Here is a 27,502-nt window from a genome sequence, read left to right as displayed (position 1 = left end):
TTTTTTTGATAGTAAAGAAGGGCCTTTTAGAAGAGAGAACAAAAATAAAATGATTGTCAAGAAAAGTAAACATGTTTTATCGGAAATGAGAGAGAGAGAGAGAGAGAATAGTTTTATGATAGTTGAGGCTGGTAACAAATTAAAATTTTTAATTTTCAAAATACTAAATTAATCCCTAAAGTTTAAAAAATAAAAGATAAAATCTTATAATTTTAAAATGTAAAAATTAAACTTCAACTCATATAAGGGAAATAACATTGTGTTTTAAACTTAATAGTATATACTAAGTGTTTGATTTGTACTTAATTACCTTTGAAACTATACCGTTCGATTTGTTACTTTTTGAAAGTTTAGGGTTTAGTTTGTTACACCTTTTAAAATGTAATATTTTCCAAACTATTTTTTATTTAAATCAAACACACTTTCTAGCTTAGGATAAAAAAATATTTTTTGAGTAAAAAATAAGAAAAATATATTAAAAAAATGTTTTAAAAATAAAAACATACCACCAAAAAAACCCAACAGAACATACCTTAAAGTGTTGAATGCCTTGAAATGAACATAAGTGAATTGAATAAAGATTAATTCTCATTTTTTATTCTTTTTTTATAATTTAATAAGGACAAAGTTTTCTTTATTTTTTATTTATTGTATATGAATTTTGACAAATTTATCATTGAATTACATTTTTTTTCATATATTTTATAGTTGTAAAATTTTCAGAAAATCAAAGATTAATAGTTATGTTATTCGCGGATGTTTAAATATTAATTTTTAAAATTTTTATTGTATAAGGTTACCTATAAAAAAATAAGTTTATAGGTCGAATATTAAATAACATTTAATTAGAATAAATTTATTATGTATGTTAAGAACATAAAAAGTATAAAATCTAACTATTAAATTTCAAAATATGTAATAATATTAATTTCTTTAATGATTATTGGCGGCTTAGAGACAACTTTTATCCATTTAATAAGGACAAAGTTTTAGTTGAGAGGAGCAAGTTATATCATTGAACTGCAAGCTCTTAACTTGCTTTTAAGGTGTATTAAGGAGAACTTTAGAGATTATTTGGATTTGTTGTTTTTCATTACCTATAACTTAAAATTGGTAGGTCTCACGGTAGAAGGGTGTGTTTGAATTTGTTTTCAGTTTTTGTTTTTATCACTCAATTTTTTTATTTTTGAATAATGAGTTAGCAATACGGAAAATACATTTTGAGTGTTTTCAAATATAGAAATTGAGTTTCTATGACATTTTGGTAAATAAACACATATTATTAAGACCCATGGTCAGAGGGAAGTCACACTAGGCATAGAACAATCACTTTATCAAGCTTTAGAACAATCACTCCAACGGCTCTCTTCCTCTTAGAGCACACATGCCCCACTGACAAAGAGCTTCAATGCATCGGCCATAGATAGCTTGGCGAGCCTAGACGGCGATGAGCAACCCCACGGCCAGGAAAAAAATAAATCAAAACACACATGAAAAATACATTTCAATGCCATCGAAACATTGAACATCATAAAAATCAAAACATCATAAAGAATTTATAAACAATCACTCCAATGACTCTATTCCTCTTAGTGCGTCGGCCACAGACAACTTGGCGAGCCCAGACGGCGACGAGCAACCCCACTGCAAGAAACCCCACCGCACTCCAATCTGCCTTTTTTAAAGGTAGATCTACCCTCTTTTAAGGGCGGCGGCGGTGCATATGGGTCTTGTTTGTAAGGGCTGCTGGGTTCAGGTGGAGAGATTTTTGTGGGTTTGGTAAAGTTCTACATGGGTTGTATGGTCTGAGGAGGGGACGGGTAGGATGGCAGATGGTACTCCAGGGAGGTCAGTGGGGCCCGCATTTTGGGGTTTTTGTAATTGAAAACCATGACCGGGTTAAGGTGCCAAACAAGGGTAGGTGATTTTCGGGATATTTTGAGTGGTGAGAAATGAGTGATGAGGTGATAAGTGAGGACTAATGAGTGAGGAGTTATAGATTTTTTGGATCCAAACATCCCCTTATTATTTTTTATTTTTTATATAGGATATTATTTCTATATATTAATAGGATTAAAAAAATTAGTTATTTTCTTTTTGACGCTCAAAAATACTCCTAATTTAATTAACTTATCTTTATTCCTAAAACATAAAAACGAGGTTAAAATTGTAAACTGACAAAAATTAAAGACAAAAGACCTACTTATGTTTATAAAACTACCCAATGTTCTATAAAACTTCCCATTATTCCATCTACACAACCAAAACTACCCCATGTTGTAAAAAATAAGCATACCTATGTTCCCAAAAAAAAAAAAAAAAAAAAAAAAACTACCATAAGTTCCTATTAAAAAAAAAAAATCTAAAAAAAGTCCCGTTACAAGCACGAAGCACGTGTGGTGAGATTAGCATTCAAAAATGCTACAACTCTCTTATATTCCTTCAATCACTCACGATTTTTTTTTTTTTTTTTTTTTTTTTGCGCTTTATCAAGATTAACCTTTTTCTTTTTTAATTTTTGGTTTCTCTTGCTCCCTATTCTCACTATGTTGAATTTGGTTTTTTTTTTTTTTTTTTTTTTTTTTCACCTCAAATGAGGCTAGTCTTATTTAATAGTTTGTATTTTATAATCATCAATGAACAGTTAAAATTAAATTATATAAGATGGTAATATAGTATATAAAAATAATTATGTATATACTATATATCCAATTATTAACTTTGGAGTTTATCAAAAAAAAAAAAAATTATTAACTTTGGATAGTTATAGAAAAAAAAAAAAAAACTGGGGAGTTAANAAAATCAAAACATCATAAAGAATTTATTAACAATCACTCCAATGACTCTATTCCTCTTAGTGCGTCGGCCACAGACAACTTGGCGAGCCCAGACGGCGACGAGCAACCCCACTGCAAGAAACCCCACCGCACTCCAATCTGCCTTTTTTAAAGGTAGATCTACCCTCTTTTAAGGGCGGCGGCGGTGCATATGGGTCTTGTTTGTAAGGGCTGCTGGGTTCAGGTGGAGAGATTTTTGTGGGTTTGGTAAAGTTCTACATGGGTTGTATGGTCTGAGGAGGGGACGGGTAGGATGGCAGATGGTACTCCAGGGAGGTCAGTGGGGCCCGCATTTTGGGGTTTTTGTAATTGAAAACCATGACCGGGTTAAGGTGCCAAACAAGGGTAGGTGATTTTCGGGATATTTTGAGTGGTGAGAAATGAGTGATGAGGTGATAAGTGAGGACTAATGAGTGAGGAGTTATAGATTTTTTGGATCCAAACATCCCCTTATTATTTTTTATTTTTTATATAGGATATTATTTCTATATATTAATAGGATTAAAAAAATTAGTTATTTTCTTTTTGACGCTCAAAAATACTCCTAATTTAATTAACTTATCTTTATTCCTAAAACATAAAAACGAGGTTAAAATTGTAAACTGACAAAAATTAAAGACAAAAGACCTACTTATGTTTATAAAACTACCCAATGTTCTATAAAACTTCCCATTATTCCATCTACACAACCAAAACTACCCCATGTTGTAAAAAATAAGCATACCTATGTTCCCAAAAAAAAAAAAAAAAAAAAAAAAACTACCATAAGTTCCTATTAAAAAAAAAAAATCTAAAAAAAGTCCCGTTACAAGCACGAAGCACGTGTGGTGAGATTAGCATTCAAAAATGCTACAACTCTCTTATATTCCTTCAATCACTCACGATTTTTTTTTTTTTTTTTTTTTTTTTGCGCTTTATCAAGATTAACCTTTTTCTTTTTTAATTTTTGGTTTCTCTTGCTCCCTATTCTCACTATGTTGAATTTGGTTTTTTTTTTTTTTTTTTTTTTTTTTCACCTCAAATGAGGCTAGTCTTATTTAATAGTTTGTATTTTATAATCATCAATGAACAGTTAAAATTAAATTATATAAGATGGTAATATAGTATATAAAAATAATTATGTATATACTATATATCCAATTATTAACTTTGGAGTTTATCAAAAAAAAAAAAAATTATTAACTTTGGATAGTTATAGAAAAAAAAAAAAAAAACTGGGGAGTTAATAAAAAATTATAATTAACGTCGGATAAAAAATTAACTCGGGAATTGGGATTAAATACATGAGAGAAAATGATGGCTTTTTTTCCATTTCATTTATATTTTATGTACGTAACGATAAGTTCGTGAAAAATATAAACACAACAGCAAGGCTAAAAAACACACTTGACAAAAGGGGAGAAATATATAATATATAAATAATTTTTTAATTAAAAGATCAAAATAAGTCTGACACAAAAAAGATAAGTCTGACACAAATCATAGCAAAATTGAAAGTTCATTAGGGGCTCACAAAAAGAGGGTAAAAAAAATAATAGAGTATTTTTTGTGCCATGTAAAGTGGAATAATATTGACTACAACTCATTTATATAGTAAATTGTGATTAATAGAAGGTGCTCCGGGCCTATATATATACTTTTTCACCTATTATAACTCACTGTACGAGTGAGTTGTGGTCAAAATCATGCCACTTTTCGTGGCTCCAGAATTTTTCAAATTAATATAAGCAAGAGATGGTCAAATGAGTTTTAGTAGACTATAGAGTAGACTTTTACCACCGAAAAAAAAGACTATAGAGTAGACTGTAGAGAGTAGAGTAGTAGGTTTCAATTAATATTTGAATGACTTTTGATATCGCTATCAAGCATCGACAATGCTTTCTGCAGACTCTGAACACAGTTCACAGCCTTTTCAGTGTTCATCTTTGCGTGACTCCCAAACCAAACCAAAACAAACAAGGAGAATCTTAACTTATACCTTTGTAATAAATTGACATAGGGCCCGTTTGGATACAGCTAAAAATTGAAAATTAAAAATATTGTAATAAAATAATTTTTAAATGTGTGAATAGTATCGTGGGATCTATTTTTAATGAATAAGTTGTTGAAAAGTGAAAATTGTGGGTTCATAAACAGTAAAATTTGAGTTGAAAAGTCAATTATTGCGGCTACTGTTCATTAAACAGTAACCGCTACAGTGCTGCACAGTAAAAAATCGGCTGGAAAAAGCTTGAAACGTGAAAAAAAAAAAAAAAAAAAAGCTGAAAACGTAATGCCAGACGCAAACGCGCTGGCCAAACGGTCTCATAGTGATGTAAAAAACAAAATTTTTGATGATTTTATGTGATAATAATAAAAAGTTAGTTGTAATTTTCATTAATTACAACTTCTTATGATGCTATCAATACTGTTTAGAATTAGAGTTCCCATTTGGCCATTGAGCCATTTCTTATGAGTGCTTTTATTATCTTATTAGTTATTACGTAGATTTCTTTTTATAATCATCTGGTCTATGTACTCTATATAGCATGTATAGAGATTTCTTTTTGTGATTGTTATATGTTTGATATCTTTTGCTTAAGATGTTACTTTTTTTTTTCTGGGTAATTAATATTCTATTAAACATGCTTCTTTTTTTTGTACCTGTTTGATATCTTTTTTTTTTTCTTTGTGATTGATATGTTTGATGTCTATCCACTCATGTTTTGGTCTGTGAAGTAACAAGTTGTTTCTTTTTATATGCATAAACATGTTTGTGTTTTTTGTTTTTTGTTTTTTAAATATTAATTCTTCTAAATGGATATGATTCTTGTAATCTTTGCCGGATATTTTTTATTTTATAAATTAATTCATGAAGGTTTATCATTTATGGGCTCGCAATGAGAGGGGGGAAAAAGTCTATTGGCACCACCAAAAAAAAAAAAAAAAAAAATTCACCGACAATTTGTCATTGAGAGATTGAAAAAGTATTGTTCCTGTGAAATGACACTTGGCGTGAAAAACTAAAATCCCTTTTTATTTTAAATAAAATCATATTTTTTTCAATTTATATATTTACTCATCAAAATACCTCACATTAAATTATTTATTTTATATTACATTTTATTAAAATATTAAATTTTTTTAATTGTTTTTCTTTTTTTACATATAATAATCATCTATCAATTTTTTTTAATTTATTCTCAAGATACATAAAACAGAATAAACAATTAAACATAAAATTAATAGTATTAGTATAAATTTACACAATTATTGTAACCAATTTATAAATTTATGCAATTATATATGAACTTATATAGGTCATTTTAGTAAAAACTGTGTAAATTCTACACATTTTTCCCTTTACGCGAACGAAATTGCTCTTCAAGGAAACTTCTTAACTCAATTATTGTGACTATACATTACTTAAAGAATAATAAGTACAACTCTGGTTTAGGTATGATGTGAATTAAGAAAATTAATTAAGAATTTTAACCAATTACTTTAAAAAAAAAAGTTACCACCAAAATTACCGAGTTAAATTATCAATAATACATAAGAACACAAAAATTTAGGTGAGTAGATAAATAAGTGATGTAATTGTGAGTTGACACAAAAAATTATCAACTCAACTATTGTAACTATATATTACTCAAACAAGTTCATCCAAAAAAAAAAAAAAAATACTCAAACAATAGTAAGCACAAATTTAAGTACGATGTCAATTAAGAAAATCAATCACTAAAAAATTATTATCACCAAAATCATCAAGCTAAAATATAAACTGTGTACAAAAACACATAAATTTATGTGGAAACATTTTTAAAAGAAAACCATGAAACAAACTTCAAATAAATCCACTATTATAAAATCTATTACAACTTATTTTCAAGTTTATTCTTAACTTGAGATTTACACCAAATACAACAATATATTTTCTTTAGAAATTAACTTAAATTCACTGGAGATTTTCGCTCACTTTGAATACAATCTGAAATTTGTCTTTCACCTTATATGTTTCAATGTTAAAAAGAAAAAAAATTCATTACTTTTCTTTGCTCTCACATATTGTAATTTGCTGATTTGTACCACTAAATGATGGACACATTCTACCTATTACATTTGACCACTCGCAAATGCACAAATTAACCAAATGAGTACAAAAATAAGTATGTTGTAGTTGTGTTTATTTTTAAATTCTTCTATCTTATTATTATTATTATTTGAGATCTTTCTATAGCCATAATATTTTTCACAATCAATCAAATTGCTATCATAGCTTTTGCATTTACAACATGTTTGATGTCTATTCGCTCATGTTTTGCTTTGTGTAGTCTCAAGTTCTCTTAGTTTATAATGCACAAACATGTTCGTGCTTCTCTTTAAATTATTATTATTTTTATATGGATATGGATATGTTGTAATCTTTGTCTGATATATGGTTCTGCTTCTATATAGGTGTTCCTATAAATCCTCTGAAAAATCAAATTATAACGCATGATGGGTCTGTTTAATCCACCTAAGCCTACAAAATAACGAGGTTTTGGATCTTCCTTCAACTCTAGTAGAGTTTGTGGTGCGTTTGTGCGTCAGTGTTCCAAGTGAAGCTAAAGATAGTAACGCCGCTGTAATGCGTGATAAAAGTGCTTCGAAATTCAATAAGCCTAATTCTCCTAATAGCTAAGGATATGCACAAAGTGCCAAGCTTTGGTCGATCAATTTCTGCATGTCAGTGTTTTAGGTAAGAAGAGGAAGCCCATGGAAGAATGCAAGCCATTGGTTTCAAATGAGAAATGTGATGGAAAAATTCTATATAACTGTGAATAAATTTCTGCAAGTACAATGGAAAAACAACAACACAAAAATACAAAGATTTACGTGAAAACTCTTTCTCCTTAAAAGGAAAAATCACGAGACAAACTCTGAATAATTTCACTATATTAAATAGAGATTACAGCACTTAAAAATACAACTTGAGTAAAGAAAAAACTCTCTTTTTCTTTTCTATCACTGCTCTCTTCCTCACTGTGTATTTTCTCTTACTCTTTCTATTTTTATCTTCTCTTTTGCTTGCTCTTACTCACACAGCTCTTCAAGACTGCACCTATTCCTCACACTCTGGGACTTCACTTCTTTTTCTCATCTTCACTGGCTGAATGACCTTTCTATTTATTTCTTCATCTTTTCCTTCTTTTCTTCCTTCCACACTCTTCACGTCAAGTCACAATAAATGCAAGCCACTTACTTTGACTTTGCTTCAACCAAAATCTCATTTTTCAGCTCTCGTCGGCCGAATGGCCTTTGCTTGTTTCTTTGACAGCAATCTTAGACATGGCAAAACGGGTCAGAATTTTCTAACCCGAACCCGAATTTGATTTTTTTACCCAAAGCAAAAAATGGGTTGACTTGTGATCCGATCCGTATTTTTTCGGGCCAACCCGACCCAACCCCTGACCCGACCCGAACCATTTTTTTAAAACTTTTTTTTTTGGGTAAAAAAATAGTAAAACTAAGACAATATTGGTTTAATTGTTTATTATGAACTTTAAGGAAATAATTGATATATTTACATAAATACATGCAAATTAATTGAATGATAAATGGTTGAATATTCTGTAATGAGTAAAGATTTTTAGATATCAAACAGCAAAGTACATGTCAAGATAATCTAGTTACAGTAGAATTAAAAATATAGATTTAAAATTGTAGACATTTGTGAGAAATATTCACAAGTGTGTAAATAGTGAAGCTAAAGTATCAAATTAGCATAAATTATGAATACTTAAACCTATTTTTTAATAATTTATGTCCAAAATAAACGGTTTTTCAAAATAAATTATGATATTTCCTAGAGTGTGTATTGCTTAACAATGATATGATATTCATAAATAAATAAAACTCATGCCGAAACCCATAATCATATATGAAGAAGACAATGGTGATCATGACAACCCAGGAAACCGTGCCGAGAACAACTCTATCCTTGGCTAACCAAGGCCGAGGTAGAAGTAAAGTGACTTACCGGCAAAGAAAATCTTCTAAAGTACTCCAAGGAAAAAGATAAGTATAGCAAGTAAGCACATTGGAGCATGGCGGTAGAGCAATTCCAGGAAAAGCTGCTGCCTCCGCATTTAATGTTTCACAACTAACATTCTGGCCGCATTAATGTGGAAATGATACTTGAGCAGTGGCTTTTCAGACTTACAGCTACTACCTAAGAGTTTTGGGAGGAGGTTGATGTGACAAAGACCAACAACAGTAGATTTGACCTGCACGTGTATGGTGGAGATAAAGGAGGAAAGTAGTATACAAGAAAGAAGGGGTTCTAAGAAAAAGGATTGGGATTTTACCAGAGAAAACATTGTAGCAATTTGAGTTAACTTTGTAACCATTGTCACTGTCACTCAAGAAATAATAAGTTGAAACTCCTCGGACTAGTGCCGAGGATTGAATTGCTTGCCCAAGTCCACATTTGTTTTACTCGTTCTTTCTTTAAATCATCTTCAACTGTTGTCACACTCACCAAAACTCAGTTCTTCTACCAATTTCTTTACAAATTTATTGTATTGGGTTTACTGGGCTTGAATCCACTTATTCATTTGAAATAGTGTATAAACCCAACCCCTACAATATTAATCTTAACAATTTATATTTTCTAATTTCTTTAATATATATAATATGAAACCACATAATTGTAATAACCATAATTGTAAAGCTAAAAAATCTCTAACTTTTCTTTGCTCTCACTAAGGGAGTCAATTTCGTACCCAAGACAGTTTCAATTTGGTTAGAGAAATAAAATATTTTGATAGTAGTTGGTATCAGTGTACCGTTTCAAGATTACCGTTATTTGTAAATTTTTAATTTTCTATACGTACACACACACACATATATATATGTTTGTATTTATTTTATGTAAGTATGATTTTTTTTTTATGTTTATCAATATAAAACTTAAAATCTACATATTTTGTAAACTTAAATATTAGCCTAAGTACATTAACCTAATATATTAGCTAAAATAAAATGTTTTTTAATATTTTGTTTTCAATTTAAATTTTTTTTTAAAAAATTGTACCAACCAAAACACACAAAAATATCTCCAAAATAAGCGGTACAGGCCGGCACAACCGGTTTTTTTATCTAGTACATTTTAGAGGATCATACTAGTACCAGTTTAATGACCGGTGCAATATATTTTCTTGGTACATTGGTACTGATACAGTATTGACTTCTTTGATTGTAGGGGTGTTAAGCAGGTTGAAATGAGTTGTATCACATTCATGTCAACTCAATACAGCCCGTTTATTAAGCACGTCAAGTGGGTTGGGTCATGTCAACTTACCTCATTAATAGGTCATGTTAGGATTAAAGGATCATGATATGATTATTAAATAAGTTGAGTTTGAGTTGAGCTATTTAGTCGAATAAACTTATCTCAACACAACACCAATATGATACACTAACCCGAATTGACACCTCTACTTAAATATCACACACGCACTCCTTTTTTTTTTTTCCATGATTTGTTGATTTGTGCAGAAATGAATTATAAACATTCTCTACCTACTACGTTAAACTACTTAAAAATGCACAAATTAACAAGCCGTGAAATGGGTGAAAAATGAATATGCATGTGTATGTATATATATATATATATATATTTTTTTTTTTTCCCAGTTTGATGAAAAGTGTGAGTTCAAAATGAGAAATGGCTGTAATTAAATTAACTTCTAAAGCATTAGCATGATGCAAAAAAAAAAAAACTTATTTTACATTCTCATATACTATTTTATATATTTTNCAGTGGCTTTTCAGACTTACAGCTACTACCTAAGAGTTTTGGGAGGAGGTTGATGTGACAAAGACCAACAACAGTAGATTTGACCTGCACGTGTATGGTGGAGATAAAGGAGGAAAGTAGTATACAAGAAAGAAGGGGTTCTAAGAAAAAGGATTGGGATTTTACCAGAGAAAACATTGTAGCAATTTGAGTTAACTTTGTAACCATTGTCACTGTCACTCAAGAAATAATAAGTTGAAACTCCTCGGACTAGTGCCGAGGATTGAATTGCTTGCCCAAGTCCACATTTGTTTTACTCGTTCTTTCTTTAAATCATCTTCAACTGTTGTCACACTCACCAAAACTCAGTTCTTCTACCAATTTCTTTACAAATTTATTGTATTGGGTTTACTGGGCTTGAATCCACTTATTCATTTGAAATAGTGTATAAACCCAACCCCTACAATATTAATCTTAACAATTTATATTTTCTAATTTCTTTAATATATATAATATGAAACCACATAATTGTAATAACCATAATTGTAAAGCTAAAAAATCTCTAACTTTTCTTTGCTCTCACTAAGGGAGTCAATTTCGTACCCAAGACAGTTTCAATTTGGTTAGAGAAATAAAATATTTTGATAGTAGTTGGTATCAGTGTACCGTTTCAAGATTACCGTTATTTGTAAATTTTTAATTTTCTATACGTACACACACACACATATATATATGTTTGTATTTATTTTATGTAAGTATGATTTTTTTTTTTATGTTTATCAATATAAAACTTAAAATCTACATATTTTGTAAACTTAAATATTAGCCTAAGTACATTAACCTAATATATTAGCTAAAATAAAATGTTTTTTAATATTTTGTTTTCAATTTAAATTTTTTTTTTAAAAAATTGTACCAACCAAAACACACAAAAATATCTCCAAAATAAGCGGTACAGGCCGGCACAACCGGTTTTTTTATCTAGTACATTTTAGAGGATCATACTAGTACCAGTTTAATGACCGGTGCAATATATTTTCTTGGTACATTGGTACTGATACAGTATTGACTTCTTTGATTGTAGGGGTGTTAAGCAGGTTGAAATGAGTTGTATCACATTCATGTCAACTCAATACAGCCCGTTTATTAAGCACGTCAAGTGGGTTGGGTCATGTCAACTTACCTCATTAATAGGTCATGTTAGGATTAAAGGATCATGATATGATTATTAAATAAGTTGAGTTTGAGTTGAGCTATTTAGTCGAATAAACTTATCTCAACACAACACCAATATGATACACTAACCCGAATTGACACCTCTACTTAAATATCACACACGCACTCCTTTTTTTTTTTTCCATGATTTGTTGATTTGTGCAGAAATGAATTATAAACATTCTCTACCTACTACGTTAAACTACTTAAAAATGCACAAATTAACAAGCCGTGAAATGGGTGAAAAATGAATATGCATGTGTATGTATATATATATATATATATATTTTTTTTTTTTCCCAGTTTGATGAAAAGTGTGAGTTCAAAATGAGAAATGGCTGTAATTAAATTAACTTCTAAAGCATTAGCATGATGCAAAAAAAAAAAAACTTATTTTACATTCTCATATACTATTTTATATATTTTACCAATTTATTTTATAACTCATTTTACATTCTAGTTTTTATTTTTACATACAACTCAATAAAATAATATGAACTATCTAATAAAATAATAAAAAATATTATTCTCACTTTTTCCTCATTCTTACTTTTTCTCTTCACAGACAAATTAAGATAAATTTTTTTTTTACAACCTATGCTAGTGCTAGTTTACAGCCAATGCTAGTGCTTCAATTATAAAGAATTAAAAGTCACCAAAAATATCATTCAACCTTCTTTTTATAGGAAGTATAAAATTCTAAACTTCTCCCACAAGTTCATACCATATGATGTGGGGCCGTGGGCTGGACTTTTAAGGTGCCGTGAACCCAACCAATAAGCTAAAACACGCATGATCTGAAAAAGAAAGTGCATTGGGTCAAATGGCCAATTGGGTGAGTACACCGAAGAGTAGAGACTCGAATTGAAAGCATTTGTTATAAATGAGATTTTGGCGTCACGCAAACATGCTCTTCTGCTCTGCTCACAAAACTCAGAGTCACTCAGAAGAAGCCAAAGCCTGTTCAGTAACCGTCTTTGCATGCATGACACCAAATTTTTATCCAAAATAAATGTGTTTTTTTTTTCCCTGAGATTCATTGCATTTCAAGTACTCTTTGTGTGTTGTTTCTTCACTCATTTTAGGTTTCTGAAGTAGCAAGTACCCATTTGGCCATTAAGCAACTTTATTGTAACTTCTTATTATCCCATTACGTCCATTTTTTTAAAAAAAAATTAAAATTTTAATGTTAGTTGTTTTTTATTATCATTTGGACTATATAGAGATTTTGTTTTTTTGAATGTACTATGTAATGTTTCTGGGTAATCTAATCTTCGATTAAAAACATGCTTTACCTGTTTCATGTCTTTCCTTGTACTATGTTTCGATGCAAGTGCTTATTATCCTAGTACGTAGATTTCTTTCTGTGTATCTATATTAGTTGTTTCTTATTATCATCTGGACTATATAGAGATTTTCTTTTTGCGATTGTAATATGTTTGATGTCCTTCGCTTTTAAGACATTAATTTTTTTTTTCTGGGTAATATTCTATTAAAAACATGCTTTACCTGTTTCATGTCTTTCTTTTTTTGTGATTGTAATATGTTTGATGTATAGTTTAGTTACTCTTGCTCTGTGGAATTTGTTAAAAATTGTCTCAAATCCCTAATTTCCCTAATTTGACCTGGTTTGAATTTTCTTAAATAGTATGTATGAAAAGTCTATTCCTTAGTCAACAAGTAATGATACTCGTCTACGAATGTAGGTATTGATGTCTACTTGTAATAGGATGGCCCAAAGGTCTCTCACATGGAGAAGAACTTTGGATTAGTTTAAGAGAGTTCTAAAGAGATTGTGTTATTTGTGAGTACTTTTTGAGTGCGTAAAACACTTTGTAAATACATGTTTTGTTACTCACAAACATAGTCTATTGTCAAACCATTTAAATTCTTAGTGCTTTATCTTATGTGTGGTTGTGTTTATTTTTAAATTCTTCTATCCTATTATTATTATTATTATTATTATTATTATTTGAGATCTTTAATATTTTTCGCAATCATTTAAATTGGTATCATAGCTTCTGCATTTACAACATGTTTGATGTCTATTCACTCATATTTTGGTTTGTGGAGTAGCAAGTTGTCTCTTTTTATAATGCACAAACATGTTTGTGTTTGTCTTTAAAATATTTCATTTTTTTTTAATATGGATATGGATTTTGTAACTTTGTCTGATATATGGTTCTGCTTCTAAATAGGTGTTCCTATAAATGCTTTGAAAAATCAAGTTATAAAGCTTGATGGGTTTGTTTAATTCACCAACGCCTACAAAACAACGAGGTTTTGGATCTTCCTCCTACTCTAGCAGAGCTTGTGGTGCGTTAGTGCCTCATATTTTTCCAAATGAAGTTGCATATCGTAATGCCACTGTCATGCGTGCTAAAAGTGCTTCTGAATTCATTAAGCTTAATGCTCCTAATAGCAGTGCTAAGGATATGCACAAAGTGCCAAGCTTTGGCCAATCAGTTTCTGCTGCTTCTAATACCAGTGTTTTTGGTAAGAAGAGGAAGTACATGGAAGAATGTAAGCCATTGGTTTCAGTTGAGAAATGTAGTGGAACTTCCAAAAGAACTAGCATGAGCTGTACATATAAACAAAATGAGGATGTTGTGAATCAAAAGCGTATAGTTTGCTCTAAGTTTTTCAAACCTATTGATAGTCCTCGAAAGAAAGTGGAGGCGGCTTTGAATCTATTTAGAGAGTTCTTGAGCGAGCGCAAGAGAGAACTGAAATCAAAGTCAAAATTTAAAAGTGGGGCAACCAACACTGCTTATAGAGCAGCAGCAATGGATCTTCGATGGGAACGAAAATGGGTTAACGAAGACAAACGAATAGGCTCTGTTCCTGGAATTGAAGTTGGTGACAAGTTTGAGTGTTCAACTGAACTGTATGTTATTGGTCTTCCTCGTCAATTTCAGAATGGTATTGATTTCATGATGAAGGATGGAGAAAAATTAGCCACAAGTGTTCTTGCTTCCGGTCGTTATGCCAATCACATGATATCATCTGAGGTATTGGTTTATTCAGGTCAAGGTGGGAATCCAAGGGCTGGAAGAATTGAACCAAAAGATCAGAAGGTTGAACGTGGAAACCTTGCTTTGATGAATAGCATGGAAGCTGGAACTCCTGTAAGAGTAATTAGAGGCTTTGAAGGTTCTAAGGCTTCGAAAAGCATGAGATACATCTATGATGGCTTGTATGATGTGGATAAAGTTACACAAGAAAGAGGAGACTTTGGTAAGCTTGTATTCAAGTTTGAGTTGATAAGGATTCCAGGGCAGCCGAAGCTTACCATATAGAGGATGAATATGGTAAATGTTTTCCAGTTTAGCAATGTTAAGTAGAAGTTTTCTGTTTTGTTTTTGTTTCTGTTTTGGTTTTAATTTTAGTAAGGATTTTTAAATTAAAGTTTTCTGTCTTGTTTTCTGTTTTGTTTTGGTTTTGGTTTTAAATTGGTAAGGATTTCTAAGTAGAAGTTTTCTGTTTTGTTTTTGTTTTGGCTTTAAATATTAAGGATTTCTCTGTTTTGTAAAGGTTGCTTTATTAATTGAAGTGCGTTCTCTTAATGTTGTTGTGATAATGTTGTAAATGTCTAGATATCATGGGTGGTTTGAAGAAATTATAAAGGATTATCATGGCAACTTTTAGAGAAAAAAGAAAAGAAAAAAAGAAGCAATTAATTTTTCTCCATTCAAATTAATTGATTAAAGCAAGGACATTTTTCCAGAACAACAGTTTGAGATATTGGCTTGTACCATATTTCTAAACGCACAATGGCTCCTTCCCTCATTTGGTGACTGGGTTGTCAGTGCCGGCGGTCCTGTGGCCGATGCCAGGGGTCCTGTTGCTGGATCCCTGTCAAGCACGAAATTGATGTTTTTTTTCCATGCATTGTCAATAACTCAATATATGCAAATATCGGTGTGGGCCGTGTGGCTTTAGTTGTATGCCAAGATCAGTTTTGTCTCCTAAAGTATGTGACTTTGTTGCGTGGTGAAGCATGTTTGAAGATTGAGATCACGCCTACGTTAAATGTGTTGGATTTGTTTCACGCTTTTTGCCGAAGTTGTTGACTTTCTTGTTGCATGGCTTTGTTGCATGCTTGCCGACACATGCACAGCAATACTACTCGCAGAATTTTTTCTGCTCTATATATATGGAGCTTGTTAATTCAGAAGTGGTGTGGCAAAAGATGTAAGAGTGAAAGATCTCTTTGAAGCCTGGGTCCTGGGTCTTAGCGGAGGGGTTGTGTAGAGATGAGAAAACCTCTGTGTGTTAATGGTTCAGCCCTTAGTTTTGTTTTCAGCCCCAACCTTTGAATTAAGAGAGAGAACTTTGTATTTATGTAAGAGAATAATTTGGGTGTATTGAGGTTTGGGCATGGTAAGAGCAACCGCATCAGCGGTTGCAAAATCTTGCATAATACAAAAAGTGCATTATTTTGCACATTTTAACAAAAAAAAAAAAATGCCCACATCAATCAATGTAAAAGTGTACAAATATGTACCACTACTACAGTAACTGTGCATATATGCACGGTTACTGTAATTCTTCCATTTAATATTTTAGTATTTGTTTCTCTCTCCTCTCTGTACCTCTGACTCTCACCTCACTCTCTTTTTCTCATTTCATCAAATCAACTCTCTCACGCTCACAGCTCTCTCTTTCTCTCATCTCATAAATCTTTCTTCCTCTAGCTTCCATTGATCGTCGATCTCCATCGCTGCCGCTCTCTCTTTCTTCCTTTGTTTCTCGTTGTTTTCGGGTTGAATGGGGTTGATAAGTTGTTTTCAAGTTGAATGGGGTTGATTAGTGGGTTTCTCGTTGTTTGATCGTTGATCGCTTGCCTTTGTTTCTCATTGTTGCACAATGGGAGGCCGGAGGTGTCAATCTTGATAAGTGGGTTTTGATCCATTTTTTATTTTGCTGGGTTTGTTTTTCTGGTTTTTTGGTTGAGCTTGAGGCTGCCGTGATAGTGATTATAGGTGTGGGTTGGTGGTATCGGTGATTGTGGGTGTGGGTTGGTGGTATCGGTGATTGTGGGTGTGGGTCGGTGGTATTGGTGATTGTGGGTGTGGGTCTGTGGGTTGTGTGAATTTCAGCATGATCGGCTTGCCCTTTGGGCTTTTTTTTTACTGGTTTTTTTTTTTTTTTTGGATGCTAGTGTTGATCTTATTGCACAGTGGGAGGCCGGAGGCATCGATCTTGATGATGGTGGTTGCTTGATGATGGTGGTTGTGTGGGTTGTATTGGGCCTGTAAGAGAGATGACAGTGTTAAAGAAATGAATATTTTATTGAATAAATGTGTAGAATAGATAAACTGATGTGAGTGCTTTGTAAAAGTGGATGTGTAAAATAGAAAAAGTAGGTTTTTTTTTCTTGCAAAATAGATGAAAATTTTACACTAACTAATGCGGTTGCTTTAAAAGAGTTGTTATACCATTTTGTATTCTCCACAATTGTTAGTGAAAATTTGTTTTGTCATTGCCCGTGGATGGCAGATAGTGGAGTGGGAAGTGAGTTTGAAATTTATTTTCATGTATTAATTATTTATAAATATTGCACTAATTATATATAAAGCAAATTTTATTGCTACTTTTATAAAACTTATATAAGAAACACTTTCTGCCGGTGGGGTTCTAAATAACTGAACTTATAAATGCTCTTGGTCGGATGATAAGAGCAACTATCATGAAACGAATCTATTGTTTCTAAAAAAAAAAATGGAATACTTATTATATGTTTTTCTAAAGGAAAAAAAAAAGTTTTAAAATAGGGCATTATTCTCATATTCAGTTGCTTGCACAAAGAAACTCTCGATTCTGAATAAATTTTATAATGGCAACGGAGAAAAGGTGAGGAATGAAGACCAAATATATATGACCATATATTATGTATTTATAGAACCACGTTTACAACCACATGGTCCACATGTACCTTGGGGCCTAACTGCTTTGGTTATTACCCTAATATCACAATGTATGATTATTAATAAATGAAACAAGTATGAAGTTTCCCAACAGATAATGAATCCCCTCTCATTATGTACATCAAATTAAAAAGGCTTTTGACCTATCACATTACCATGGGGATCATAGTTACAAGTGATAAATGTGTCCTTACTCCTACATGTCACTTTTGCGCATCCAACCTTCAAGCTTTGCCTCCATATCATCTGGGTATAGTGCAGGCAATCTTTGTTCTGAGTACAAGAATTTGTGTTATGGTTGTAGTAACTTCTTTCAGCAGCCCATGCTTCAACAGCATCACCTGGTTTCCAATCCTTGCCACTTCCCCAAAAGAGGTTTTCACCATAGTTGCTATTGGAATGAATCAAAGCACAATCTCCTTGGCGTTGGTGCGCCCACCAAGACGCATAATCGGCCAGTTTCTTGCTCCATGTTAGAGGAGGAAGACCAAGCTTTGCTCTTATAGTGTTGTGGGGTATCAAATATTGTTGTTTTGTGTTGTGAGGAGTGGTTTGTAATAGGCGTCTAGCAAGAAATCGATTGGAAAGCTCATGAGTCGAGTGTGAAAAGTAGAGGGAAGGAAAAGAAGAGAGGAGAAGGAAAGTTTCTAACAAGCAACATGAAAGCAAGGGATTGATCTCCATTAGGGACAGAGAGATTGCGTTGGTTGATGTTGATGAAGATCAGAATTCAATCTACTGGTATATATAGCAGAATTGTAATTTATATCCAATATTATAGATGCTATATTGATGCCAAAGAGAATCATTTCATGTGATAATGTGAAGGAGGTTTGGGTTGTAAAGCACGTTAATGAATGTGAAAGGCGAGGATCCAGCGAGAAAATAGGCCTGATCTTGAGGAGTGGGGTCTGACTTTTACTAACTAACAAAACCGCTACTAATCATTGGGACAATATATAATTAATGGAAAATTCTGATATTATTGTGGCGTAACAATTCAGATTTTCTTTGCAATCAAGTTTTAAAAAAGAAAAAAATGAATCTTCAAGACCGTGACACGTGAGTCTCATAATTGAACTTGCAGTTTTCACTTAACTAATTATCAATTTATTTGTAATTAACCATAAATCCAAAGTTTATTTTTTATTTTTTATTTTTTATTTTTTTATGCAACGGCATAATTTTTGCACCTCAAGACAGCTACAAGGTAGAGAGCAAGACTAAAGTTTACTTCGTTGCCACTGTGACCATGGAATGGATACTGGCAAGTCTTAGAAAAGCATGCATGGAACACTTGCACCTCACTGGGAAGTCTCACAATCACTGCCAAAGTGATTGATATCTTCACTTTGAAATGACCCCCTAGTGCAATATAATGAACTTTTCCATGGGGAAAAAAAAGAATACCGTTTTGCTAACTGCGAATATTCCAGATATCTTTGAAGGATTCCTTCCAAAATTTTGTGGCAGAGAATTTTAGGATCTAAGTTAACGCATACTGCCAAAAACTATGGTAAGAATTGCATACAGAATAACACGTTACAAGTAATGGCCTGTATATCCATCTATACACAAGTAAATCTTTTCAGCCCCATTACAGGTTCTTTCAAGTTCTGTATAATTCCCATAAGCATTTCTAAGTCTTGCAGTTACAGACAAACTAAGAATTCCAAGTATCTATTTTACATGAGTGAAATCCAAACAGTGGACCTTCTCTCTCGCTGCAATGAAATTTGTTCAACAGAATTACAGATTCATGACGTATGATGTATCTAAGTTGATTCCCACTATTCAAGGTTTTCTATTTTTTTTTTTTTTTTTTAAAAAAAATTAGCCAAAAACTTTTTAGATACATTAACTAGAACAGAAATAAATTATACATTCATCAATATAAATTTCTAAGTACCTACTTATATCCATATAAGTTATAATTACCTTGTTTCTGGCTAATGTGAACTTTCTTTCTCCAATTCCTCAGAAACTCATATCCAACAAATGTGCCGTTACTGGCTTTTATATTAACTATCTATGGTCTCTTCCTCTTGCTTCATCTCATTATTCAAAAAAGGCAGCAAATCTTCCCCTTCACAATGCTGACAATCAATAGGGTTGGTGTTGGAGTTGCATCCTTGGAAAGAAGAAATTAGCAACATCTATTGTGCTAGGCTGCTAGGAGTATATGATTATTGTTCCCATATGAAAATGTACATGTAATCTATGACTGATTTCTCACCACATCACTATTCAACAAAACCGCATTACTAGCTGCTTTTGATGGCGGCCTATTTATCTTCTCAAGTAACCTACTAAATACTAATTTAACAGGTATGCAAGCTACTGTAGTGGTCCCAGATGACTCCGCCTTTATCAGCCTATCAACTTGAAAACTGTTGCTATCATTTATTGGCTTGATACTAATATTCTGTTCAGTAGCTATTGAAGACAGAGTTCTAGTCTTCTGACTAGCTGACAAGCTTCCTTTTTTTGGCTGCTTTTTCAAAACCTTCTTTTCAGTTGGAGGCCGAGGAATGTGAGGGAGGCTACTCCTCTCCAGGATTGACTTATGACTAGAACTGCCTGCATTTAATTTCTTGAATGGCACTTTCCTTTCTTGATCTAAAAAAGGAACATCGTTGGGAGCTTCATCACCATCCAATGCTGATGAAAGATGAGGCCGTGGAACCCGAACATTTGCTGTCCTCCTTGCAGTCCTCCAAGCTGGCTGAAGTGCCGTATTTTCATTGTTAAACACTTCATTGTCAAAATCATCAACTGTAGAAAGAAGTGTTTCAGCTGAACCATCTTCTAGGGCTTCAATTTGAATTGGGTGCCCTATAATTGCCTTCCCATTTAGCTTGCTCATCAGAGAAACAATAGGCACGGGCGCTTTTTGATAGCCTCCTTGGACCTTCAAATCCACATTTACTAACATGGATCTTGACCTCCCACCAAATTGACGGTTGCCATCAAAATATGCATCAAAACGCTCCCCTTTCATGCCCCAATATCCTTTAAAAGCGGGCTGATCCTCCCATGTGTAGTCCTCCCAATCAAATATATTATGATCAACACTATGTCGACCCCTGGATGCAGCTCTTGATACCAAGGAGTCTCTACCATCCACTTTAACCCTCTGAGTCCCAAAATCCTTTTCAATTATATCATCCTCATCAACACTATAATCAAAATCTTCATCTCTACGGAGACTCAAATGCTGCCTCAATGTCCGTTGGCTCAAACCACTTCCCCTCTCTTCAGGATATGTTCCATGAACGGAACCTTTTCCATCACTTGTATCCACAGACCGTTTTGTAAGATTTCGAGTATTCCTTTTACCTTTCAATTTCCATTTGGACACAGCTTCATTAGCAGAAACATGGTCATGGTGATAAAGGTGAGACATGTCTCCAGAAAATGCTGACTCATCATGCTCCTCAGTGCTAATGCTTCCACGAGTATTCCATTCTGCTTCTGTAGGTAAAGCAACATATGAAAACACCAGAAAATTAGAGATTGATGAGAAAAAATTGAAAGAGTCAAGCTGTAGCAATGTACAAGTATCAAGAACAATAACAACGATAATTTGCATGAAATCCCCAGTGTGATCCCAAAACCATTGGTACAAAGATTATAGGAGAAGAAAATAAACATGAGGGTATTTTACACTTTTCATAAGCAAGGTATGTTTAAAAATAAGCATTAATGCTACTTTTAATGCTCTCACTCCAAATAAGACTTGAGCAGTGGGTGCCAGGGACTTAAGGCACATTAGTTTTGTTGACAGTATCTACAAATTTTGGCCAAATTGTTTGAAGAATGCCTTAGGAAAGCTGCTGTTGAATGTACAAAAAGCCTATATGAAAGGCAGAAAAAAAAAAAAACTAGATTATGTACCGATAGCAATTGAATGTCTGGATAGTATGCTAAGGTTGGGTGTTTCAGGGGGTGTGATATAAATTGAATTGGAGAAAGCTAATACATAAACTGGAAATTTCTATAATGCATGTTAGTGCGATGTGGTTTAAGGAGAAGTGGAAAAGGTGGATTTATTTTTGTATATGAATGTTCACTTCTTAATTTTAATTAATGAAAGTCCAAGTGGTTTTCTTAGGAATTCAAGAGGCTATGGTAGAGGGATCCACTCCCTCCTCATCCAGCAGTCATGGATGGGGGAAAAAGATAGAAGGAGAGGGGGAGGGGGTGCAATTATCTTCTTTCACTGTGGGAAATTTTAACACTACTCTGCAGGTGATCTAACATCCACTCTTTGCTGATGCACCTTAAATTTTATGTGGAGCAGATCTGAATCATCTTCAATTCTGGAGATGTTTTCTTATTTGTTTTGAAGCTATTTCGGAACTAAAGGTGACTAGTTGGCAATTTGTTGGGGGTAGCAGTATCTCATCTTCCTTTGGCATATTTCAGGTTAATTCCAGGTTCTTCTTTCTTGTTTGGGATGGTGTGATGAACTGTATTTGAAAAAATGTTGCAAGCCGGAAAAAGCTTTATTTGTCAAAAGAAGGAAGGCTTACATTAGTAAAGAGTACCCTATTTAGCCTCCCCAACTTACTACTATATGTCTCTTTTTTGTTGCCTATTGGTTAGCCAATAGACTAGAAAAGGTCCAATGGATTTACTTATGGGTGGAATTGGGGACATGTTTAAATTCCACCTAGTCAATTGGCATTACTGTTTGTGCTCCCATTCAACATGGGGATTGGGACTGTCGGTCTCCAATCAAGTATTACTTAGTAAATGATGATGGAAACTGGTTAAAGAGAATAGAATTCTATCGATGTAACTTTATCATATTAAAGTGTCATCTTATGAGATCCACAGGAAGAGTATAAAACTAAATCCAACAGGGTCATTACAAACACCCTTTATAAACACAAAAGTTGCAGAACACCTAATTTAAGTGATTCAATGAGTTCAAAAATTGGGTGCAGCAATGAAAAATACCAAATTTCTTGTTGAACTAACTAACACTGAGATTGAGAGACAAAATTCATTAAGAGGTCATTGGAACCCCACTAAAAATACCATGTTGGCCTTAATCCCAGTAATTTACCAGGACAAAGTGCCTATTACATGTGTTGAATAGTAGAAGAAGTCAAGGCATCATGAACAAGTGAGCATACATAAGAACAGAAAATATTTCAACAGAAGTTATACTGTTTCTAATATATATACCAAGATATGGTTAGTTAACAGCAGAAAGAAGTTACCAAAATTTTCAAGTAGGACAGATATCATCGGCTAGCATAAAAGAGTGGGATCTTTTGAACATATAAAGCAGAAACCGCATAGTTAATCAAGTTTTAATAGATAGATAGATAATGATTACAGTGTGGCCATGAGATCAGAAATTAAGACTAGCAAGACTTAAACCTGATAGCATAGCCATTTCTTCATCCATATCTGCTTCAGTTGCAGAAGAATCAGACTCAGACTCAGAAGAATCAGTTTCAGAAGAATCAGTTTCAACATCTTCTGTAAAACCAGAGGAGTGCTCTTCAATCAAAGAACCAGGATGAGTATGATAGTTACCCACCCCAAACTGGGAAGCTGACATCTCATTCTGGCTTGGAGAAGTTTCATTGTAATCCAAGAAATCCAAAGAACCACTACGCTCTGTTTCAAGGTAGACACATCTGCTCCTCTTTGCTCGGAAAGCAACTCCCATCTGCTCCACTCCTGAAATAGAAGTAGAAACAGTACCACAGTCAGGTTGCAAGGTATGAGGGATTCCTAATTTTGCACTACCCTGCAAAACTTGAATAAGAGGTCGGCTCTTATCACGTGTCCTGAGAAAAAATTCCTCAGTCAACCCCTCATTTGATCTTTTCCTTTTGTCAAAAGGATTTTTACCATTTGCATGACTTGCATTTCCCATGCTAAGATCACCACCACTAGGAAGGGCATCAGCATGATTATCAGCTGTAGATTTCCGAGAACCATTGGAAGCAGCAGAAGGTGAAAGCCTCCGCTTGGGAGGGGCAATCCTCAGGCCAAAATCCTGCAAGCCTCTCATCCGAGGCATGATTTCAGAATGATCATCATCACCACTGAGTTGATTTCCATCTTTGGCTTTCCGTGAAGAAATAGGACCAAATATAGTCTTGTCCTTGTGATATGTTTCAAGCCCACTAGGAAACTGATGTGAATTGGAATTTTCAAGTTTTCCATTATCATCCCCAAAATTTTCGGAAGAAGCAACAAACCCCTTTTTCATACCACCAGATGATTTACTGTTCATGCGATCAGGTTCTATGCCTAATTTTCCTTGTTTTTCTAACATTTGCTTCTCAAGTTCAAGAGCATGAAGAATAGCATCTTCTCGACGTGCATATTTCTCTCTTTTCTTTATCGGCATGCCCTGTGAGGATTCAGCTTTTTCAATACAATCATCAAACTCACCACACCTAAATGCCTTCACACGCTTGGATTTCTCTAAATTGTACCAATCCCTGAGAAGAAAGCCCACAAACAAGTTTTATAAATATCAGTAGGGGCAATAAAAAAAACCATGCATATAAAAGATTGACCACAAGGGGAGTGAAACTCTACCCCCCCCCCCCCTCTTTTCTCTCTCTCTCTCTCTCTCTCTCTCAAAGTTAAATAAAATAAATAAATAAATAAAAAAACCCTTCAATTCTCCAGGTCTCGCAGTCACAAATCCCACACACACACAGGGGGCAGGCTGGGGACTCACAGTTATTGTGTAGTGAAAGATAAAAATACAAAATAACCAATTGAAGAAGTTCATCAATCAAATTTAAAATTAAAAGGAACTCAATAAATAACCCACAAAGAAAAAGAATGAGAAAACGACAAAAGTCTCGTAATTTAAAAGAAAACAAGGACAATCTAGCTTTACAAAAGCTCAATATATTCAAAGAAACCAGAAAACAGTAAAGAACAATGCATGTATGTACAGCCACTAGTTATAAATGTTTACAATCCTAAATTCCATAAGTATCACCTCCTATCCATACAACGACAAACAAACCCTTAGTCCCAAAAGTTTGGGTCAGCTATGGATCCTAGACAAATTAGTTAGGATTGGCCATATGTATTCTTTTCTTCCATTCTACCATATCTAAAGTCATACTCTCGGTTACTTCATTAATTAACATGTCCTTTTTATTACTTCTACTAATTTGATTTTTGGTCTTCCTCTACATTTATTTTGTTCCCTCAACTTGGATCAAATCACTCTTTCTTATTGGTGCATTAGTTTCTCTCATCTAAACATGACCAAACCATCTTAAGCAACTTTCCTTCATCTTTTCATCGATAGGGCTACCTTTATCTTTTAGCGAATTTTCTCATTTTGAATCCTATCTTCCTATGTATTGCCTCCTATTCCTATGAATAAATAAAAAAAAAAAGTATCACCTCCTATCTGTAGGATGCCAAGGATCTAAGCAACAATGTTTCGTTACCCCACTTACAAAAACAAAGAAGTAATGTTTCTCTTCTTTTTTTTTTTTTTTTTTTTTTTTTTTTTTTTTTTTTTTTTTTTAAATTAATTTTTGATAAAACAAAAATGAAATTATTATTAAAAAAAATATAAGTTGTAAAACGAANTTCCATTCTACCATATCTAAAGTCATACTCTCGGTTACTTCATTAATTAACATGTCCTTTTATATACTTCTACTAATTTGATTTTTGGTCTTCCTCTACATTTATTTTGTTCCCTCAACTTGGATCAAATCACTCTTTCTTATTGGTGCATTAGTTTCTCTCATCTAAACATGACCAAACCATCTTAAGCAACTTTCCTTCATCTTTTCATCGATAGGGCTACCTTTATCTTTTAGCGAATTTTCTCATTTTGAATCCTATCTTCCTATGTATTGCCTCCTATTCCTATGAATAAATAAAAAAAAAAAGTATCACCTCCTATCTGTAGGATGCCAAGGATCTAAGCAACAATGTTTCGTTACCCCACTTACAAAAACAAAGAAGTAATGTTTCTCTTCTTTTTTTTTTTTTTTTTTTTTTTTTTTTTTTTTTTTTTTTTTTTAAATTAATTTTTGATAAAACAAAAATGAAATTATTATTAAAAAAAATATAAGTTGTAAAACGAGTGGAAGATACTGGATGGGTCGTGGGTTTTGGTTCATGATTTGTGGTGATTGTTCAATTTCCAAGTATATTCTCATTTCACTAGCTGTAGATTGCCTGATGGATTGTGTATTGCATCATTGAAAGGTCATGCATAGAATTTCTACACTCATATCTCCTCTTAACTTGTTTGGTCCTTCATAAAGGGTTGAAAGCCATGATGATGGACATTCTTTGCCTAATCATGTTCATAGGTGAGTTGTTTCTAACAGCAATTTTCTATAATTTAGTTTCCGAAACAACAATCTAAAACTCGCACTCAGCCCTGAAAACAGAGATGACCAGTAGATTAGTGGCCCGAAAAACAAAAAAAATGGCGCACTCACTCGCTACGAAATCTCTGTGTTGTGAGTGTTTCACACACTAGTATATCTACATATATAAAGCTAAAGAACTCTACCTCAAAATGCACCCTCCTTCCCATGTAAGAACACAACAAAGGTTCAAGACCCATCAACTGTTTTTCTTTTTACCCTTTTCCTACTCAACTAAGTTATGAAATCCCAATTTATCACTCACTAAATCAATTCTAAACCCCAAAAAAAAAAAAAAAAAAAAAGGAAAAAAAATCTTTACAATATGAAATGCACAATATAATACCATTGACTAAAACATTAATGAACCCATGTTTTCATTTGTGATAAAAAGCTGAAAATGAAAATGAAAGAAGTGCCCAATAATCTATACACAGAAATAATCACATTAATCACTAAACAGCGTTAACAAAATGCAAACTTGAATAGAGAGAGAGAGAGAGAGAGAGACTGACACGCTGGCATCTTCCCTTCCAAGGAGCTTGACGGGAGTCCCAGAGCGAGGGGAGGTGAGATGCGAAGTGTCGAGCTCTTCGGGTCCAAGTATCTTCCCGGGCCACCACGACCCGTTTCTCCTCCGAACCCAAACGATCGATCCAGCGCTGCAACCTCCCGCTCCTGATCCCTCACTCTCCATCTCTCTCTCTCTCTCTCTCTCTGACTCTTTCTCTCTTTCTCTCTCTCTCTCTCTCTCTCTCGCTCTCTCTCTCTGTGTGTCGCTTTCGCTCGCTCGCTCGCTCTCTCTCTCTCGCTGTGTAGGGTTAGAAAGCTCAACCACCGGCGAAGAAGAAATGGATGATCCGAGAAGAATTGTGACCGGGGGATCCGACACGGGGGACTCGGGTTAGGGTTAGGGATTCCATTCAATTTGGTTCAGATTTGGGGATTTCTCTCCATTTTTATTTTTATTTTTTTTAATTTTAACCAAAAATAAAATTAATTCCTGTCTCTCTCTCTCTCTGTAGAGTCTAGAAGGGTCTGTAGCTACTAGCTATTTTTGATTGGTTTGGCCAAGCTGTAAATTTTGGTGGCTGCGTTGGGTTGGGTTGGGCTTTGGGTTTGGAGCCACTCACTCAGTGGTCTGGGTTGGGTTGGGTTCGATTCTTTAATTTATTTAATTTAATTTTTTGGTTACTGAATTGATGGTTTGTCATGTGCGTGCACGTGCAAGGCGTGGTCCACATGCTTTAAACAGTTTTTTTTTTTTTTTTCCTTCTTCAACGCAGGAATATCCTTCAAAAATGGTACCAAAATGTGGTCAAATTTTGAACTCTTGAGATTTTTGGAAGTTTGGAATTGACCAGT

The 27,502-nt window shown here is 33.4% G+C and overlaps 3 protein-coding genes across 6 annotated transcripts; 1 reads left to right on the top strand and 2 right to left on the bottom strand.

The window, feature by feature from the left end:
• Positions 1-12,729: 12,729 nt before the first annotated feature.
• On the top strand, positions 12,730-15,377 carry LOC111986902 (YDG domain-containing protein At5g47150). 3 transcript variants are annotated; one of them, XM_065768325.1, is made up of 2 exons: positions 12,730-12,828; positions 14,013-15,377. In XM_065768325.1, exon 2 carries the CDS (start codon positions 14,055-14,057, stop codon positions 15,111-15,113), a length of 1,059 nt encoding a protein of 352 aa, XP_065624397.1. In that variant the 5' UTR covers positions 12,730-12,828; positions 14,013-14,054; the 3' UTR covers positions 15,114-15,377. The 3 variants fall into 3 exon arrangements, with proteins under 3 accessions (XP_065624397.1, XP_023874363.1, XP_023874365.1); XM_024018595.2 differs by lacking the exon at positions 12,730-12,828 and adding an exon at positions 12,854-12,945; XM_024018597.2 differs by lacking the exon at positions 12,730-12,828 and adding an exon at positions 13,034-13,162.
• Positions 15,378-17,674: 2,297 nt separating this feature from the next.
• On the bottom strand, positions 17,675-18,592 carry LOC111986835 (pathogenesis-related protein PRB1-3-like). The gene has a single exon (XM_024018525.2). The coding sequence runs from the start codon at positions 18,426-18,428 to the stop codon at positions 17,871-17,873; it is 558 nt and encodes a 185-aa protein (XP_023874293.1). The 5' UTR covers positions 18,429-18,592; the 3' UTR covers positions 17,675-17,870.
• Positions 18,593-19,246: 654 nt separating this feature from the next.
• On the bottom strand, positions 19,247-27,189 carry LOC111986893 (uncharacterized protein At1g51745). 2 transcript variants are annotated; one of them, XM_024018583.2, is made up of 4 exons: positions 26,653-27,181; positions 23,619-24,217; positions 23,139-23,444; positions 19,247-21,218 (listed from the first exon to the last, which is right to left on the bottom strand). In XM_024018583.2, the coding sequence occupies exons 1-4, from the start codon at positions 26,832-26,834 to the stop codon at positions 19,963-19,965; spliced, it is 2,343 nt and encodes a 780-aa protein (XP_023874351.1). In that variant the 5' UTR covers positions 26,835-27,181; the 3' UTR covers positions 19,247-19,962. The 2 variants fall into 2 exon arrangements, with proteins under 2 accessions (XP_023874351.1, XP_023874350.1); XM_024018582.2 differs by having other exon boundaries at positions 23,139-24,217; positions 26,653-27,189.
• Between the last annotated feature and the right edge of the window lie 313 nt (positions 27,190-27,502).

Source organism: Quercus suber, unplaced genomic scaffold (assembly GCF_002906115.3).
Source record: "Quercus suber isolate HL8 unplaced genomic scaffold, Cork oak 2.0 scaffold_921, whole genome shotgun sequence".
NCBI classification, from domain to species: Eukaryota; Viridiplantae; Streptophyta; class Magnoliopsida; order Fagales; family Fagaceae; genus Quercus; species Quercus suber.
The sequence above is the reverse complement of the archived record's forward strand: the minus strand, read 5'-3'. Positions and strand labels throughout refer to the sequence as shown.